This window comes from Lichenostomus cassidix, chromosome 1, assembly GCF_008360975.1.
Source record: "Lichenostomus cassidix isolate B80296 chromosome 1, HeHo_3.0, whole genome shotgun sequence".
Lineage (NCBI taxonomy): Eukaryota > Metazoa > Chordata > Aves > Passeriformes > Meliphagidae > Lichenostomus > Lichenostomus cassidix.
This window is the reverse complement of record NC_139479.1, coordinates 110,078,202-110,094,906: the sequence shown is the minus strand read 5'-3', so window position 1 is coordinate 110,094,906 and position 16,705 is coordinate 110,078,202. Positions and strand designations below refer to the sequence as shown.

At 45.0% G+C, this 16,705-nt stretch overlaps 1 protein-coding gene across 11 annotated transcripts in view; it reads left to right on the top strand.

Moving 5' to 3' along the window:
• GJA8 (gap junction protein alpha 8) overlaps positions 1–15,490 on the top strand; it is a 74,439-nt gene extending 58,949 nt beyond the window's left edge. For 9 of the 11 annotated variants that reach the window (XM_085075845.1, XM_085075869.1, XM_085075920.1 and 6 more), the window contains one exon: positions 6,939–15,490. In XM_085075845.1, the coding sequence (XP_084931971.1) occupies positions 6,949–8,139 (1,191 nt within the window). In that variant the 5' untranslated portion in view covers positions 6,939–6,948 and the 3' untranslated portion in view covers positions 8,140–15,490. The remainder of the gene's footprint in view (positions 1–6,938) is intronic. The other 2 variants (XM_085075914.1, XM_085075874.1) reach the window with 1 other exon arrangement.
• The last annotated feature ends 1,215 nt before the right edge of the window (positions 15,491–16,705 follow it).

The following is a 16,705-nucleotide window of genomic DNA, read 5'->3' as shown; positions in this document are numbered from 1 at the left end:
CAGTATCGAGTAAATGCACAAAATAATTGCTTCCGTTGCCTCATACACAAAATCCACATTAAAGCACCTCAGAGTGAGATTTGTCATCTTCTGTGGGAACTCACTTAGCAGACACACACTGGGTCCCAGCCCAGCTCTCTCTGCTGGACTGGCCACGATTCAGCGAGGAGCAGCACACTTGGTGTCTGTGCAGTCACCTCTGCAGGGGCAGCCCAGCTCTCCAGTGTCTCACATTCCTCTCCAATTCCAATCACTCTAGCCCCCCTGCCTTCGGGAGGGACTGCTGACCCCCAGCCCAGCTGTCATCCTCTTCGTTTTGTCCTCTAGTCTGTTGTCCAAGACACTGAAGGAAACACTGAACAGCCCTGGAGGCAGAACTTCAGGGGCATGATTCTCCCAGCTGGAAAAGTGAAGCCCTGATAATTACCCTTGATTATGGTACTTCAGCCTGTCTACCCTCTGCACAGTGACTTTGCTTGCTGTCCTGGGAGCCTGTAATCTAGATTATTTTCTAAATGTTCGCTGAAGTCAATGTATTTTACACCTACCATTTCCTTCTCATCTACCAGGCCTGTTAGTCAAGGAAGGAAATTAGCTTGGTTTGACATGATTTGTTCTTCAAAATTCCCTGCTGGTTGTTTCTTATCAGCTTATTGTCCTTTAGCTACTTATAAATTGATAGTTTCATAATTGGTTCCAGTATCTCTCCAGGTATCACAGTAAGGCTGACTGGCCTGTAATTCCCCAGGTCCTCCTAGAACAGTAATTTTCAGAGAAGAACTGCATTTAACAGATATGGAAAGACATTCCACTTTTGCCCTGCTTCTCTTTATTAATTGTCTAGTTTTGTTCCATCCCTTAAATTAAAAACACGTTTCCCATAAGTATTCATCCTCTGCTTGAGGCTCAGCACAATCCAGCCCTGTCTTCACCTCTTCTGTGTTCCTGCCTTCCTGTTACATACTTCCCCAATTTCCCTCCTCCTTGATGCTTTATATCTTCCTCCTTCTCTTTTCTTTATGGTTTATTTGCAGCTCCCTAGCAAAATACATTCCCCAGCAATTCATATCCACCAGTGCCTGGAGAGAGTCCTGGACAAACCTGAGAAACTGACCCTAAAAATGCAGGCAGTGACAAATGCCAGCCTTGCAGGGACATGGTTAGGTCTGCTTAAAGGTTTGTCCAGGGCTGGCTACATTTACATGATTTCTGAGACCGGTAGGTGGCAGAGAGATGATAAAATCTGGGAGACTCTGGCCCTGCTGGTCAGAGCATAGATCACTTTGGCTCTGGGATGGTAACATGTGTTACCAGAGAGCAGGTGTGTGCTGGGCTGGGTGAGTGTCTTGCTGAAGACAGCGTTGGGTGAAGGTCCCACCTTCTTGCAGGGAGGCTGAATGTGTCCAGTGCTCAGCCTCAGCCATGAGAGAGAGGCTTGTGTGCTCAGCAGAAGAACAGGAAGCGTGTGCCACTTTCTAGCTAAGCAGATCCCGAGAAGATAACTTTGTTTGAGGGAGGGGTATCGTTATCCAGGGTTGTGCTCTATATAATTGCACAATCTGCTATCATGCATGAACAGAGCTGTTCAATAGCATGGCCCTGCCTTGTCCTGACATCATGTCTGTGTTGGAAATCCGTTTGGAATGAAAAATCCCACATTCCCCAAGTGACCTCGTAGTCTCTGAGCAAAAGGCTGAGTTGCAGTGGAGACTTCACAGACTCAGTGGTGCCAGGGACAGAAGCTCAGCCACCAGCCTCAAAGCAGCTAAAGGTTGAGAAGTCAGCAATGAAGCAAACTTGTTTCCAAAGAAAATGATACTTTAAAAGTGCAGGAGATGCCCGTGATTCTTTGAAGACAAGAGAAGTCTCAAAGGCAAGGAAAAGTGACCATGAGTTAGCAGTGTTATTTTCCCTAGCTGCTATTATTTTTGGCACCAGTTTTGGGGGATGAAAGTACTCAGCACATCTACAGGTTTCCTAATGAGAGCTTAAATACCGAGCCAGGTACACAGGTTGGCAGTGTTTGCCCTTCTCAGTCTGGCACTGTCAGTGCTGCAGTTCTTTTGCAGACTCAGTGATTGTCACATGCTGCATGTGAGGTCCAATCTTCTCGACATTTGCTTTTATGGTCTCTACTCCTTTCTTTCAGAGCCACTGTTTTCATACTACAAAGGTAGCCCTGACTTCCAGCGTTACCCTGGTGCCTCAGAGACTCAAATCTCCTTCTTGATCTTCTTATGCTCTGCCTTCTCCTCTTCATGCCCATCTCAACCAACCACTTCCCCACACAGCCCCAGTACAAGAGCAATTTCTCACTGCCCAGCTTCATCTTCATTTAGACCCTTTTCTTTAGTGGACCTAGTGAGCTGGAGAATCTGACCCAAAGCTCAGCAGTGCCTTTGTAAAAGGCCTCCAGACAAAGGGATTGTGTGGTTATCCACAAACCAGAAATGTCCTGCAAACTGGGTGTGGCCCATGCTAAAGGCTCTGCACTCTGTGATATCAAAGAAAGTCAGCCTGATCATTTGGAGGAAGGTAACATAGACCCAATAATCACAGACTTGAATAATATAATTTCTGCATCAGCTGTATATTGCAAGCTGTTCTGCAACTTGTCAGACAATGTTTGCTATTTGGATGGTGTTTGCAAAAGGCAGATAGAAGGTTAATGGGAAAGGTCTCTGACAGTAGCTGGTTGTAATTTAGAGATGGATTACAGCCATGTAGTTACATACCAGATTTGGAGTTTGGCTCATTATATTAGAGAGAAAAGGACGAGAAAGGGCTGTGCACATTCAGCTAGAGCTGAGTTTTCCAAAACTAGTTTTGGTCTGATTTCTTAAGGTGTTCAGAATGTGACTTTCAGTCCAACTATACATGCATTGAGAATGGCTTTTCTTTTGTGTCTCCAGACTGGTTCCTCTTGCAAAACATGGTTCTTATCAATCTCTCATTTATCCTTTAGCTCTTTTGAAATACAGTTTGAAAAACATCATCTCTGCCTCCAGCTGTGGACTTTGGGGCTCTGCAAATCAGCCTAAAAGCTCTTTGCGGAGACAAATGCTGAGCTGAGGCTCTGAGCTTACATGGACACAAATGCCCAGAAGCACTGAAGAGCCACCTGAAACCATTGGTTTGAAGGTACAAAATTTTGTGGCACCCTCATTCAAATGACAGCTTTTCTGGAGACAGAGTGTCTCCCAGTATCATTCTGGGAAATTAAATTCAGTGTTGAGTTTGCATAAAGAGAGAGGAGGGCTACTTGCTGCTTCATCACTTTATGAGCTTGGCATCTGTATCATTGCTTAGCAAATCTTGCTTCCAGTAATCCTCTTTTTCTTCAGAGCTGAGCACCAAGAGCCCAATCTGAGCAATTCCTACAGAAAGACTACAAAAACCATGCTTCAGACTAAAGTTATAACCTGTGACTTACAATTAAAACTCTCAGGGCAGTTAGTTGTACTTGTGAATGCATTACTGAGCCTGTGATTCCTCTCTCCTGTGGCCTCTCCAGCATTTTTGCAGGTGGCTGGGGGCAGGCGAGTGCGCCTGGGGTAACATTCCTGTGTGCTGGGCTGCTGGAATTCAGCTATGCTCCTTAACAAAACAGTTTGGTTTAGACATTTTTGATGCATGTGCACGTGCAAGATGCATTTGGAGGAAAAACTAAGCAGAGCCAAGACACTGAAAGGTGAGGTTGTAAAATCGATATTTCTCAGCTTTGATTAATATTATCTGATAATCCTGTTTTCCCATTCTGCTGCTTTTTCCAGGTAAAATATGTTAATGAGCAGACCAAAGTATCTGACAATGCCAAATACAAACCCAATACTTCAGTATCTGCCTGAAAGTCAGTAATGCAACTTGTCTATCAGAGCTGGGTGTAGGGTAACAAATTAATTCCATTAATGCTGCCACTATCAGAGATGTTGGTGTTCCCTTTTCACCTGCCACACCACAACACCTAAAGAGCAGCGAGTGTGGACACACAGAGAGCTGTGCTGAACCACAGTGGAATTGCAGAGATGCTTTGGTCCCTGCTTAACTGAGCAAACTCCCATTTATGCATGTATTAGGTTTTCACTGCCTGTCGCCTGTTCCTCTCCCCCCTCTGCTTTTTCATGTTCAGTGGACTCTCCTCTCTGTGTCTCTGCCTCTCTCTCTATTTTTTTCTCCCCATTGTTCCCCACGTCACTGACTGTCACTCACTTCATAAAGCCGTCTGGCTCGGAGCTTAAATATTGCAGGGCAACTAAAACCCACCATCAGAGCCAATTCAGTCATATCTGCTCAGTCGTGCGACAAGATTGGGGCTTTTAGGGTAGGGAAGAAGAGAGACAAAAGTTCACTCTTCCCTGCAGAGTGCCAAGAGAGGAGGGGGACACATTTCTTCGGTGGAGCCTTTCACAGCGGCAAGTTGCTTGCTCAACATCCTTAACCTGTCGAGCCTCTTTCGCCGGTAGCGTGTGCAGGTTGCGACGGCTGGGAGCGCAGGGTGGGGGGCTGCAGCCAGCCCTGAGAGTTCAGAACGCCAAGCTGTTGACTCTGAGGGGGCTTAGGCAGTGTCCTGGCTCTTTCCTCGTGACAGGCAATTTCAGGGAGAAGGGGACTGCCTAAATACCTCGCTTACACCTTTTTTTTTGAGGCTGGAGGGGCTGACTGCTTGCAGGTGGAATCCCAGACATCTGAACTGGTTGTGCCTCTCATCATCTGTCCACCCAATATTGTTGCTTGCAGTTGAACCAACTGAGCAACCTCAACGCGGTTCACTTGCAGAAAACAGAGGGGATGGGCATGGCAGAGTTGTGAAGAACGTGGCCAGTTGGAAGTGATCTCAGGAAGGGCTTAGCCAAACGTAGCAAGCTGCGAGCAAGACATGTGATGGAGTTAGACAGGAACCATTTTCCCTTCTCTCGTACAGTGAGTTTTCCGTGTGATAAGGTTTATCACATCTAGAGCGTGGCTCTTGTGTGCTGCGGTGGAAATGCTCAAATGGTAGCGTAGATATCAGTGTGACTCACAGGGAAATAAAGGGATGGAGTTAACTGAGGTGCCTGGGGGACAATGAAGCTTGTACTGTGTGTAGTCATGTTTTTTACAGAGTTGCACATGATTGGTAACTGTCGGGTGTACTTTGCTCTGTGAATTTGCGGAAAGAGGATGTTTAAATCAGTTTAGATAATGTATGTAAACAGCATAATCTTCTGCTAGACTTGTTAATGTAAGCGCTGACATTAACACACTTCTTTACACGACTTTAATGACTGAGAAAGTAGCAATTTTCCTTGGTGATTAAATTATATGTTTGCCGCTTATGTATGCGAGGTGTTTGTGCAAGCTGAAGGAACTGTGTTCTGTTCTTCATTCTCTAATATGGGTGTCCAGGGTAAAAATGTTATGAGGTTTGAAGGAAAGGAATATGAGTCCATCTTGTTTTAGCAAAATGCCATCATAAGCATTTTTTTTTTAAATTGAAAATTTGTGAAATTCCCCTGTGCCATAGAATTCTCAATATTTTGCATGTTTGTCTATGTGTGAATACGTACACAGAGTAGTTGAAACAGACTGGTATGCGTTGGTGTGTCATAACATATGGCATTACAAATATATCCCAGTGGTATCTGAAGGAGGAGGGAAGTTTAGATACTCAGATTCCATGCTGTTGAGTGTACCTTCCTTTTCCCAGTGCTTGTGTATGTGTCTGCATTTAGGGGACAATAGATGGAGGTAGTATCTAAGAGATGAACTTCTAGATCCCTGTGAACAGATATTTTATGAATAATGTTCTCTGTTTCACTTGTCATGCTCCACAAGTCCATCTTTCTGGGCCACTGTAATATTATTCTGCATTCCTCAGAGGCTTCAGACTACTGTGATGTGTTAAATCAACCCATACAAAACAACTTCCATCTCTATTTCCCTCATTCATAGATCTTCCCTTGCCTGAAATTATATAGCAGGAAGTTCAGGATATGTAGAATGAAGCCCTGACCTAGGAATAATTCCTTATCATGCAAAAGTAATGACAGATGTAATATTTGACTTGCATTACTTGAAAATTGACTACTTTCTCAGCTTTCCAAGAGTATATCTTCAGCTGGCTTCCAGCTCTGTGTTAGCCTGAGATAGTGGCACTGATGTTTTAGAGACAGCAAATACTATTTTAGGTCCCAGTTAGAGACCTTGGTGTTTTTCCCCAGGTTGGTTCCACTGTCAGAGTGGCAACTAACATCAGAAAGGGATGCAAAGAATAGCCCCCATAGCATCAAGGAACAATACTGCATATAACGTATTCTTTATACCAAAACTAATCTATATAGTAGTTATTAAGCTTATACAGCATTACTAAAGTAGTAATGGTGTTGCAATTGCTGTTCTTACTTAACAGAGTGATTGCTAATGTAGAATTGATATTTCCAACCTAGAGAGGATTCAGGTTTGTGTAGGTGCAAGATGGGTTCAGATTCGAGATCTGTTTGACCCATGAGGGGCTCTGCTGCAGAAGAACTTGTGTGCTTGAAAGCTTCACCTTCTCTTCTAACCACTGCAGCTGCCTGCTGAAAAATCTGTTCCACTGTATTGCTGGTGTTTGTACGTGTACAAAATCTAAGCAGACTCACAGAACTGAGCCTATAAGGCACCACAGAAGACTCTCACCTGCAAAAGGAGATAAATATACTCCCTGGCTGAAAAGTAATTGCCCATTTAGAGCAGGGAAGAAAGAATTTAGCAGGCAGCTTGCTCTGGCTTCCCAGCCCTTCTCCTGCTAATAAATCACTGAGAACAGGCAAATCAGCAAGCAAGCAACAGTCTTTCTGTTCTCAAAGCATATTAGGGAAATACTGATTGAAAGCAACAAAAGACATCAGTGGGAAAACCTGAAATCCTTAAAATTTAGCATAATTTTTGGTCTTTCTCTTTGTTTTTTCTTCCCTTAGACAGTAAGAAATGGGTGACTGGAGTTTCTTGGGGAACATTTTAGAGCAGGTGAACGAGCAGTCCACTGTCATCGGGAGAGTTTGGCTCACAGTGCTCTTCATTTTCCGCATCCTGATCCTGGGCACAGCTGCCGAGCTGGTGTGGGGAGACGAGCAGTCAGACTTTGTGTGCAACACCCAGCAACCTGGTTGTGAGAATGTCTGCTACGATGAGGCCTTCCCCATCTCCCACATCCGGCTCTGGGTCCTGCAGATCATTTTCGTATCCACGCCTTCGCTGATGTACTTTGGGCACGCTGTGCACCACGTCCGCATGGAGGAGAAGAGGAAAGAGAGAGAGGAAGCTGAGAGGCGCCAGCAAGCTGAAGTGGATGAAGAGAAACTGCCCCTGGCTCCAAACCAAAACAAAGGCAACAACCCTGATGGAACCAAGAAGTTTCGCCTGGAAGGTACTCTCCTGAGAACGTACATCTTCCACATCATTTTCAAAACCCTCTTTGAGGTGGGATTCATAGTAGGTCAGTACTTCCTGTATGGCTTCCGAATTCTCCCCCTTTACCGCTGCGGGCGGTGGCCCTGTCCCAATCTTGTGGACTGTTTTGTCTCCAGGCCCACGGAGAAGACCATCTTCATTATGTTCATGCTGGTGGTGGCTGCTGTATCCCTCTTCCTCAACCTGGTGGAGATCAGTCACTTGATCTTGAAAAGAATCCGGAGGGCTCTGAGAAGACCGGCAGAGGAGCCGCTCGGAGAGGTCCCAGAGAAGCCTCTCCCTGCCATCACAGTCCCCACCATCCCAAAGGCCAAAGGCTACAAGCTGCTGGAAGAAGAGAAGCCAGTGTCCCACTATTTCCCTCTCACGGAAGTAGGGGTTGAGCCCAGCCCCCTTCCATCAGCCTACAACGAGTTTGAGGAGAAGATTGGGATGGGACCATTAGAAGATCTCTCCCGGGCATTCGATGAGAGGTTACCATCGTATGCACAAGCAAAGGAACCAGAAGAGGAGAAGGTACGAGCAGAGGAGGAGGAGGAACAAGAGGAGGAGCAGCCAGGGCCTCAGGAAGAGCCAGGGGTGAAGAAGGCTGAAGAGGAGGTGGTGAGAGATGATGTGGAAGGGCCTTCAGCACCTGCTGATATGAGACCCCTGAGCAGGCTAAGTAAAGCCAGCAGCCGGGCCAGGTCAGATGATTTGACTGTATGAAGGTGCAGGATGCGGGGAGCACATGAAAAGGAAAAGGTTGAAGAGAAAAGGAGAGATAGAGAAAGGATCAAAAGATATTTTTAAGCAAAGTGCTAAAATGGCCACTTGAATATTATTTCCTTTTATGATTCTCAACTGGAAAGGTACTACCATGGTAACTGTGCCTTATTTGCCCCATATGTCCCTGTATTTCCCTGTTTCCACATGCCAGCTCACTCCTTACAGTAATATCTACACTGTACACATAACTGATGTATTTTAAAACCTAACATGGCAGTGATACCCAAATGTCACCACTGTGATCATATTTACCAAAAGCCTTGTGTTCCACTTTTCTCTAGGAATGCGGGGAGGATCTGTCTTTCAGCCAGCTAGGGGAAAGACTGATCAGATCAGCAACTGTATCTAGTCTTTCTGTTTCCTCCTATGGCTTGCTAAGCAGATCTCCCCTTTGCTGTTGGCATGGAATTGCAGTTATTTAATTCACAAAGTGAATTCTGTGCTTAGCATCAACACACTAAAATACTAAGCCAAACTTCCCTTCTTTATTCAGAAAATAAAGGCAGAAATGTTCCAAATTTCTCTGTGAATACATATCTGAGTTAGGTAAAAATATTTTCCCTTGGTCAAAAATATTTCTGCTCTTCAAGTGACATTGACAGTGGGCAAGGTTAACAGTAGCTCTCTACTAGGATCTAGCAGATGCCCAAAGATTGATTACTTGTTCCCAAGAGGGTCATCCAGCCCCCAGACTAGTTCAGAATTCTGGAAAGAATAAATTCAAGTGATATTTTTTAATTGTAGCCTTGTGACTTAAAGATCTAGAAATCTAAATCTAAAATTTAATCTAGAAACTAAATCTAGGAACTAGATTTAGCCAAGCAAGAGGGGGAAAGCATCTCAGAAAGGAGGGGACAGCTTAGCCCCCAGAGCATGAAACCAAATACAAGCCTTCAAGGTATGATCCTGACAAGTGTTCAGTTCCTGGAGCTTCCAGGCTCCCAGGCACTCAGCAAATCTCAGGTACAGAGTCCTGAAGGCACCTGTGAACCTAAACCAGGGGTCTGGCTAACTATGCGAATTTTTAAACCTCTAAATACAAAACTGGTTGGTCAAGTTTGAAAAGACTGATATAGTACTGGTCTTTTCACAGCCTTTGTTTTTAATTTGACAGGCAGGAGCCATTTAGTGGGCTACTTCTCTGTTAAATGCCAAGGTCTCACTCAAGTAAGACAAGGCCTTTCAAGAGATGATTTAGACCTTTTGTGCAAACAGGTCTGTACAGAACTCTCAGAGACTCGGAAAAATCTTTTTTTACAAAAGGCAGAAAATGATGTGCTTGCAAATGTTTAGATGTCTAATATAGATTTCTAATTTTAGGACTACAGCAGCACCTTTTGGCTGGGACAGTGCAGCAATGCGTTCAAAAGCTTCAGGTTAACAGCTATGTCCCCCCAAAACTGAGCCTCATGCCAAAAAAGTGCAGGTATGCACTCTGCTCTGCTCTGCTCTGCAAACCTCAGACCCTGCCATCTCAGCAAATTCTTTCTGCTGGGCTGCAGCCCATCCCATTGTTCCCAGGGCAGGCTCTAATCCAGGCCAGGGAAAAAAAGGTCTTTGGCACAATGCATAAAACTCATCCCGCCATTAGCTAGAAAAGACCCCCTGCGGCCTCTCATTGTAGCAGGTCTGACTCAAAGCCCATGGAAGGCAATTGGGTGTCTGAGAGAGCTCTGGGTAGGCTTGGGCTCTGTCCCAGCCCCAGTACAGTCAGACCTGTCACTCCTGATCCCAACCCCTTGGTGGAGTTCCCTGCCTGCTCCCACAGCTGCCAAGGTGGCCAGGCTTCACTGCTGAGTGATGTTAAGCTGTACATATGTAGAAAGTTTGTAGGGTGCATTGGGATTCTTCAGCACCACAGAGGTGCCATGTATTGGGTTTTTTTTTTTTTTTACACTATTCATCCTTTTGCTCCTCTTAGGCCTCTTGTGCATTTTCCCCAGGTTTGCAGCCTGAGGTCAAAACCTTTATTCCTTAGACAAGGGCTGTTGCATGTCCTTCCTTGTGAAGGAAGATTGGGAGGTCTCTCCTGAGTTTTGGGAAGGAATATGACAAAGCAACACATGCAGAGAGAGAGTCTGGAGGCTACTATTTATCCACCCTCTTAATACAGAAACAGGAGAACAGTTATCACAACTGAGGAAAGAGAATGTTTTTCAGCAGGAAGAGTCCACTGTGCCCAGTTCAAGATGATAGAACTCAAGAAAGGGCTAAGATTTAGATGACCAACACAATCACCACACTTATACTAGCTGAGATCTATTACTTCTTCTTTTCTCCAGAGAAAGAGATAAGAGAGATTGATTCTAAGCATCAACCAGCCCACTTGTTGAAGAGGGTTGGAAACACACTTTCCTGTAGGTAAAAACCACAACCTTGTAACAGTTTGGTATGAGGTATCTGCACCAGATCATCTGACCCTTCCAGATATACTGGACTGGATGAATCACACCCACCCTTGTTGACTGCTAATTACTTGACAATTCCACTCCTGATCTCTGACATTAATACATTCATTAGACTACAAGACTACTTAAAGATGAGCGCTTGTTCATCAGGAGTACATGGTTCACAACATAGCTATCAGGTGGGGCAGTCTTTAATTACCACATGTTAATTCTGTCATTCTTTTTCCCTGGAGAGCCTCAGTAAAATGCACCATGTGCAGTGTACTCCATGGACACTGTAGTTCTCTCACAGCTGCCACAGGAATTCTCCTTTCTTCCTCCGGGTCCCCACAGCACAAGGAGAAGCTGGCATTTCCCTCCTGCATCCATCTCAACTGCTTCTTGATTTATTATTTTGTTTTTAAAGCCAGTTTTCAAGTACTCTGCCAGCCTGGCAGTGAATCTGTAGCCACCAAGCACGGGCCACGGCGTCAGGACAGTGCTGCTCGGCAAACGGGACAGGGAACAGTCTGGTCTGCTGGCACTCAGCCTCATCTCTGCAAGGAAACCACTGTGGGACTGTCAGCAAGTCATTCTTTCTTCTTGTGCAATTGGGAATCATTTTCTACCTTATAATGATGATGTGAGGCCTGACATGTTGTGCTAGTAATGGAAAGGGAGGTCCTTGGATGGAAGGCCCTACAGATGAGCAAAGGATTGTTGCTGATTCTGGATGTGATAGCATATAAATGTGTTTTATTCCCTCTCAATGAGATAAATTTAATAATTCATTCAAGAAATTCCTAGTGAAGTTACATAACAGCCTCAGAGCTGTGGATTCAGTGTATGATTCTACTCAAAACATAATTTAGCAAAACATAGAGATTTATATGAAGAACGGGGAAAACTATTTCCTTGGGAAGGGGGAAATCACTGGACAATTAGAGCCATGCCTGGATCATTTAAAGGTGTATTTACCCCCTTGGCTCCCTGTGCAAATAAATTACTAACTGATCACATGGCTCTCTGCAAGGAGCATAAGATGCAAGTGTCAAAATCACCAAAGGAGGTGAAAGTAGAAGAGAAAGGTAGTCTCTTAGCTTACGATAGCATGTGGGGGTTGGTGTTCTCTAGTGTCTAGAGCAGTGGACCTAGGATAATAATCTTAGATTTATTTCCAGCTCTGCTTCTGACTTGCTGTGATAATCACTTTACCTCTCAGTGCCTGTTTTCTCCACCTGTAAAATGGGTGTAAGAATTTCCACCTACCTCACAGGGATGTTGTGAGGCTTCCTTAATTCTGTTTGTAAAGTAAGTAGGAATGATCTGATGAAAAGCACTGCTGAAATGCATGGTATCCTTGTTATTTCTTGGCAGAACTGCTAACTTGGTTAACATGACTCCTCGACCAGAAGGGCAATAGTTTGGAAATGTGAACACTGCACTGCACTGACAACATTAACATGGATGTGGATTTGCCATGGGTAAAAAAAACTTTATTGATTCCCTCACCCATCTCTCCCACCTTAGCCAAGGCCATGTATGAAGCTGTGGTGACAGTGTGGTGACATGGACCCCTCTTTTCCATCCCCAGCATCCCCTCTGGGGCAGCATTTATGCTTTAATCAGGCAGTTCCTGGAGCGCTTGGTTCAGGTTGGTGGAGCTCTGACAGTTTTGAAGTCCTTGCAAGGCATGTGGGAGAGGGTTGTATCACACAGGATATTATTGCTGGGCTTCTGTTTTAAACCACTCAGTGCAACAGAGACCAACACCCACAATCTCTTAGTGCTGAAATACAGTGAGGTGCAGATTCCTCCTCCTGTAGGAGGGGAGAGATTTGGGGGATCTCTGCTCTCTAGGTCTGCGTGGGCATGAAATCTACTTACTGAGGGGGAAGTCCCATCTCTCCTGCTGCTCAGTAACTCACTGACTGTGCAGTTTTACATTTAAAGAGCGGCTGTGTCACACAATGCTGAAAAAGGTGGCAGTTTGCTGTTTTGTATAGAAAATGGCTTTTCAGGCTGACAGCCGAAAGTAATCCTAGCCTAGGCTTAGTTTTGTTTAGTAAAGACAGGAACATCCATGAGTACTACACTAAAGCCTTCCTGTAAGCCCAAGGCAGTTGTGATAAAACAGTGTATGGTGCCAGATTTTCTGAGGGCCAGGGCTGGATAAACGCACCAAAATCAGGGGACTTGTCGAAGTACTGGAATAATTTTTTCCCCAACAGAATGACATTCTCATTCCTTAGGCTCTGTGTGTGCTATACCTTTTAACATGGCTCAGGAAAGGCTTTTTGCCAACACCAAATGTGCTTACACAGCTGAGCAGTAACCATGGCAAGCGAATGTGTGTCGGCTTGCCAAGACATAGCCTGGCACACAGTCCTTTCCTTGCCATTAGCTTGGCACCAGCCTAGTTCAGTAGAAGAGGCAAGAGTTATGTATCTGTCAACAATTCAAGCTTTCCTCTCAGCAGCCTGATGTACAGAGAGACACAGGAGGTTTGTTCAGCCTGGAAAGGAAGGGGCTAAGGGCATTGGGAACTCTAACTGCTGTCTTCAGGTTCCTGATGGGGAGTTCCAGGGAAGATGGAGGCAGACTCTCGACAGAGGTGCACAGCAAAAGACCAGAGGCAACAATCACAATGAGCAGCAAAGGAAAATTTTGACTAAAAAAACTCTGACAAGGAAAAAAATTGTTCAAATGGAGAATGGTTCAGCACTAAAGCAGGTGCCCAGAGACATGGTGGGATCTTCATCCTTGGGGGATGGAGCCTGGCTGGGAAGAGCAATGAGCGTCCTAATCTGACTCTGTATTGAGCTGAAGGTCGGGCCAGGTGATGCCTTCCAGTCTGAGCTATCTATCCCACCGGATATCCCAAGCTGAAAGCTCAGTGCAGCCACTGCATGGTGGAATGAGACGTGCAGGGCACTTTGTGCCTCCTGAGGTGCTCTGGTAGAGCTGGGTTAGGCTGTCCCAAAGGCCACACCACCTCCCCAGGCACCAGCAGAGGCAGATGCACACACAGAGTCAACTCTTCAAGTGTTCAAGGCCAGGTTGGATGGAGCTCTGAGAAGCCTGGTCTGATCAAAGGTGTCCCTGCCCATGGCAGGGGGTTGGAACTGGGTGATCTTTAAGGTCCCTTCCAACCCAAACTATTCTGTGATTCTATGAACTGATGTTTGGTAGCTACAAAAGCTGCTTGAGGCCAGAATCGTGTTGTGTAACTGGTTTGGAAAAAGCATTACAAATAAAAAAAAAAAAAAAGAAAAAAGAAAAAAGAGAGTATGCTTGTCAACAGATAAAATCATGGAAATATAGCGGCTTAGGTCTTTCCATATTTTAACTTCAGCGTCAAGTGTGCCTTTAAATCCATCTGAAAGTGCAGAGGACTGCATTTTAACATTCTGTCAACAAAAACCTGTGTGTTTTAAAGCTTGCTGATCTGGGATGAAGCAGCACTGAATAGAAATGGTGATTACAGAGCTACTGACAGAACATTTTGAAAAAAACAAAGACCGTTGGCCTTCGCCTTGCTGGATCCAGCCTGGTACAATAAAAGCAAACCAGCCATCTATTGGTTTCCAAGGTGTAAAGGCCATATACAAAAAGACTCTGGTAAGTTTTGCAATACATATATGTTAGTTCAAAGAACAGTCATGGACAAACCTGTAAAGGAATCCATGAATCGCCAGTGAACATCATCATCTGAATTCATTACAAATGAATTCAAAAGAAATGCAGAAATCAGAACGACCTGGGAATACTTCCAGCTTCAGAGTTCTTGTTTATGAAAACCTCTGGAGAGAAGAGAAAAGAAAATGGATGGCTGGCTGCCAGCTAAGCCTATTTGTCATAAATATGCCCCAAAGCACCTACTGGAAACCTGTGTGATTTCTAAATATACTCTTGGCCTAACCCCATGATTTAATTCAATATGCTGTGCCTTCCTGCTTTACTTAAAAGGCTTGATTTTAGTTCTCTCTGCAAACTGAACATAAAGTAGCCTCATTCACTTTAAGATGTGGAAGAATAACTACAGCTGAGAAGCTGCATTTGTACCTGTGGAGGGCCATGGACCCTTCTCCCCACACATGCACATCAGTGGCTATCTAAGGAGGAACAACACTAAATCAATTTCCCATTTTTTTCCACACTTTTTGTCTTCCCTGAAGGAGAAATCCTGGGCCTGAGGGGTGAGTGTGGGGCTTGGTTTTTCCAGTAGGAATTATCTTGTTCCCTGTGTTTCTCCCACGGATCAGTAATTTACATCTAAGCAGAGGTATCTTTCAAGCCTAATTCCAAACACATGCAAAAAAGAAAGCTGAAGACCTATGACCAAACTCTGCCTTGTTTTTTACCCTTGTGTGAAGGTTGAGTTGCCAAGGTATAAACAAGAGCAGAATTTGGCTTTGCATAACTTATTTTTAAAGGATTTCCTGTTAACCTCAGTCTCTAAAAGGCAACCAACAGCTAACCTTGCCTCACAACCTACCAGCACAGAGCAAAACAACCACAAATCTCTCCAAACTCAGGAATCTCCTCGCTTTAGGAAAAAACAGTTTCTAAGCAGCAGATTCAGAAAGAAAGAACAGGCAAAGCCTGATCTCAGCTCTGCATTATTTGGCAGTGATACCAGAAGCTGTAAAATAAAAGGCCTCAGATCAGCTATAATAACCTGCTCCCTCAGTTCATTTCTCTGTGAGAAGTGAATGTTTTCTTCTCTTTGCAATGCTGCAGACAAGGAGACAAATTTCAAACCACAAACTTTGAGAGCAAGACAGAAAGCCAAACAATCAGAGAGACTGTGGGACTAATCCAGTGACTCGGCACAACCAAACATAGATTTGTTTTCCTAGTGAAATGAGTTGTAATGAATAAAGGTTCCTGATTTTCTGTCAGCAGGGGCTCCGTGCTTTGTTAAACGCACAACTTGATTCTTCTCTTCCTGTTTATTATTCCAAATACAGAGAGTTCTGAGTGGCATTGGTTAGAAGAATGAAATCAGAATCATTAAGGTTGGAAAAGGCCTCCAAGATCACTGAGTCCAACTGCTAATGCAGCACCACCATTAAACCATGTCCTCAAGTGCCATATCCACGTTTCTTGAAGACTTCCAGGGATGGTGACTCCACCATTTCCCTGTGCAATCTGTTCCAATGGTTTACAATCTTTTCTGTGTATTTTTCTTTTCTTAATGCCTAGTCTAAATCTCCCCTGGTGCCACTTGAGGCCATTTCCTCAAGGTGTGTTTTTAAGAGGAAAAAAAATATTCAGACGCCACGAAGGTCAAGTGAACATGATTGCAACATGAAGGATTGGATCTCACACTGATAGCCATCAGGAAATTCCCTGTCTGCACTTTTACTTCCCTTCTGGCCCTGCTATTTGATAAATTATGATTGCAAGTCCTGAAAGGCATCCGCAGCCCAGTTCTCGGTGTGGAGGGAGGATGGACAGGGAGATGGGAAGATGGGCCAGGAGCAGTTGTGTTGTGCCTTGAGCCACTGCTGCCCTGCTCCTCCTGCAGAGGAGTCACAGCGGTGGAAAATGGCAAAATCACATGGTTTGGGTCTTTTAGAGACCTTAAAGATCATCCAGTTCCACATCCCTGTCATGGACAGGCACTTTTCCCACTAGACCAGGTAGCTCAGAGCTCCACCCAGCCTGGCTTCAAACACTTCCTGGGATGGAGCATCCACAACTTCTTTGGCAACCTGTTCCCCTGCCTCACCACCCTCACAGTAAGGAATTTCTTTGCAATGTTTAATTTAAACCTGCCCTCTTTCAGTGCAAACCCATTGCCCCTTGCCCTGTCTCCATGCTCTTGTACAAAGCCTCTCTCCACCTTTCTTACAGGCTCTCTTCAGACACTGCACGGCTGCAATCAGGTCAGCCCTAAGCCCTCTCTTTTGCATGCTGAACAATCCCGCTTTGCTCAGCCTTTTGTCAGATAAAGGAGAGGTGCTCCATCCCCCGAATTAACTCGGTGGCCTCCTCTGGACTCGCTCCAACAGCTCCATGTCCTTCCTGTGCTGGGGAGCCCAGAGAATACTGTTCGCTGTGCCTCGGACACCTCCTTCTGCCCTTCCCTCGGCTTTCGAGGGCACCCTGTA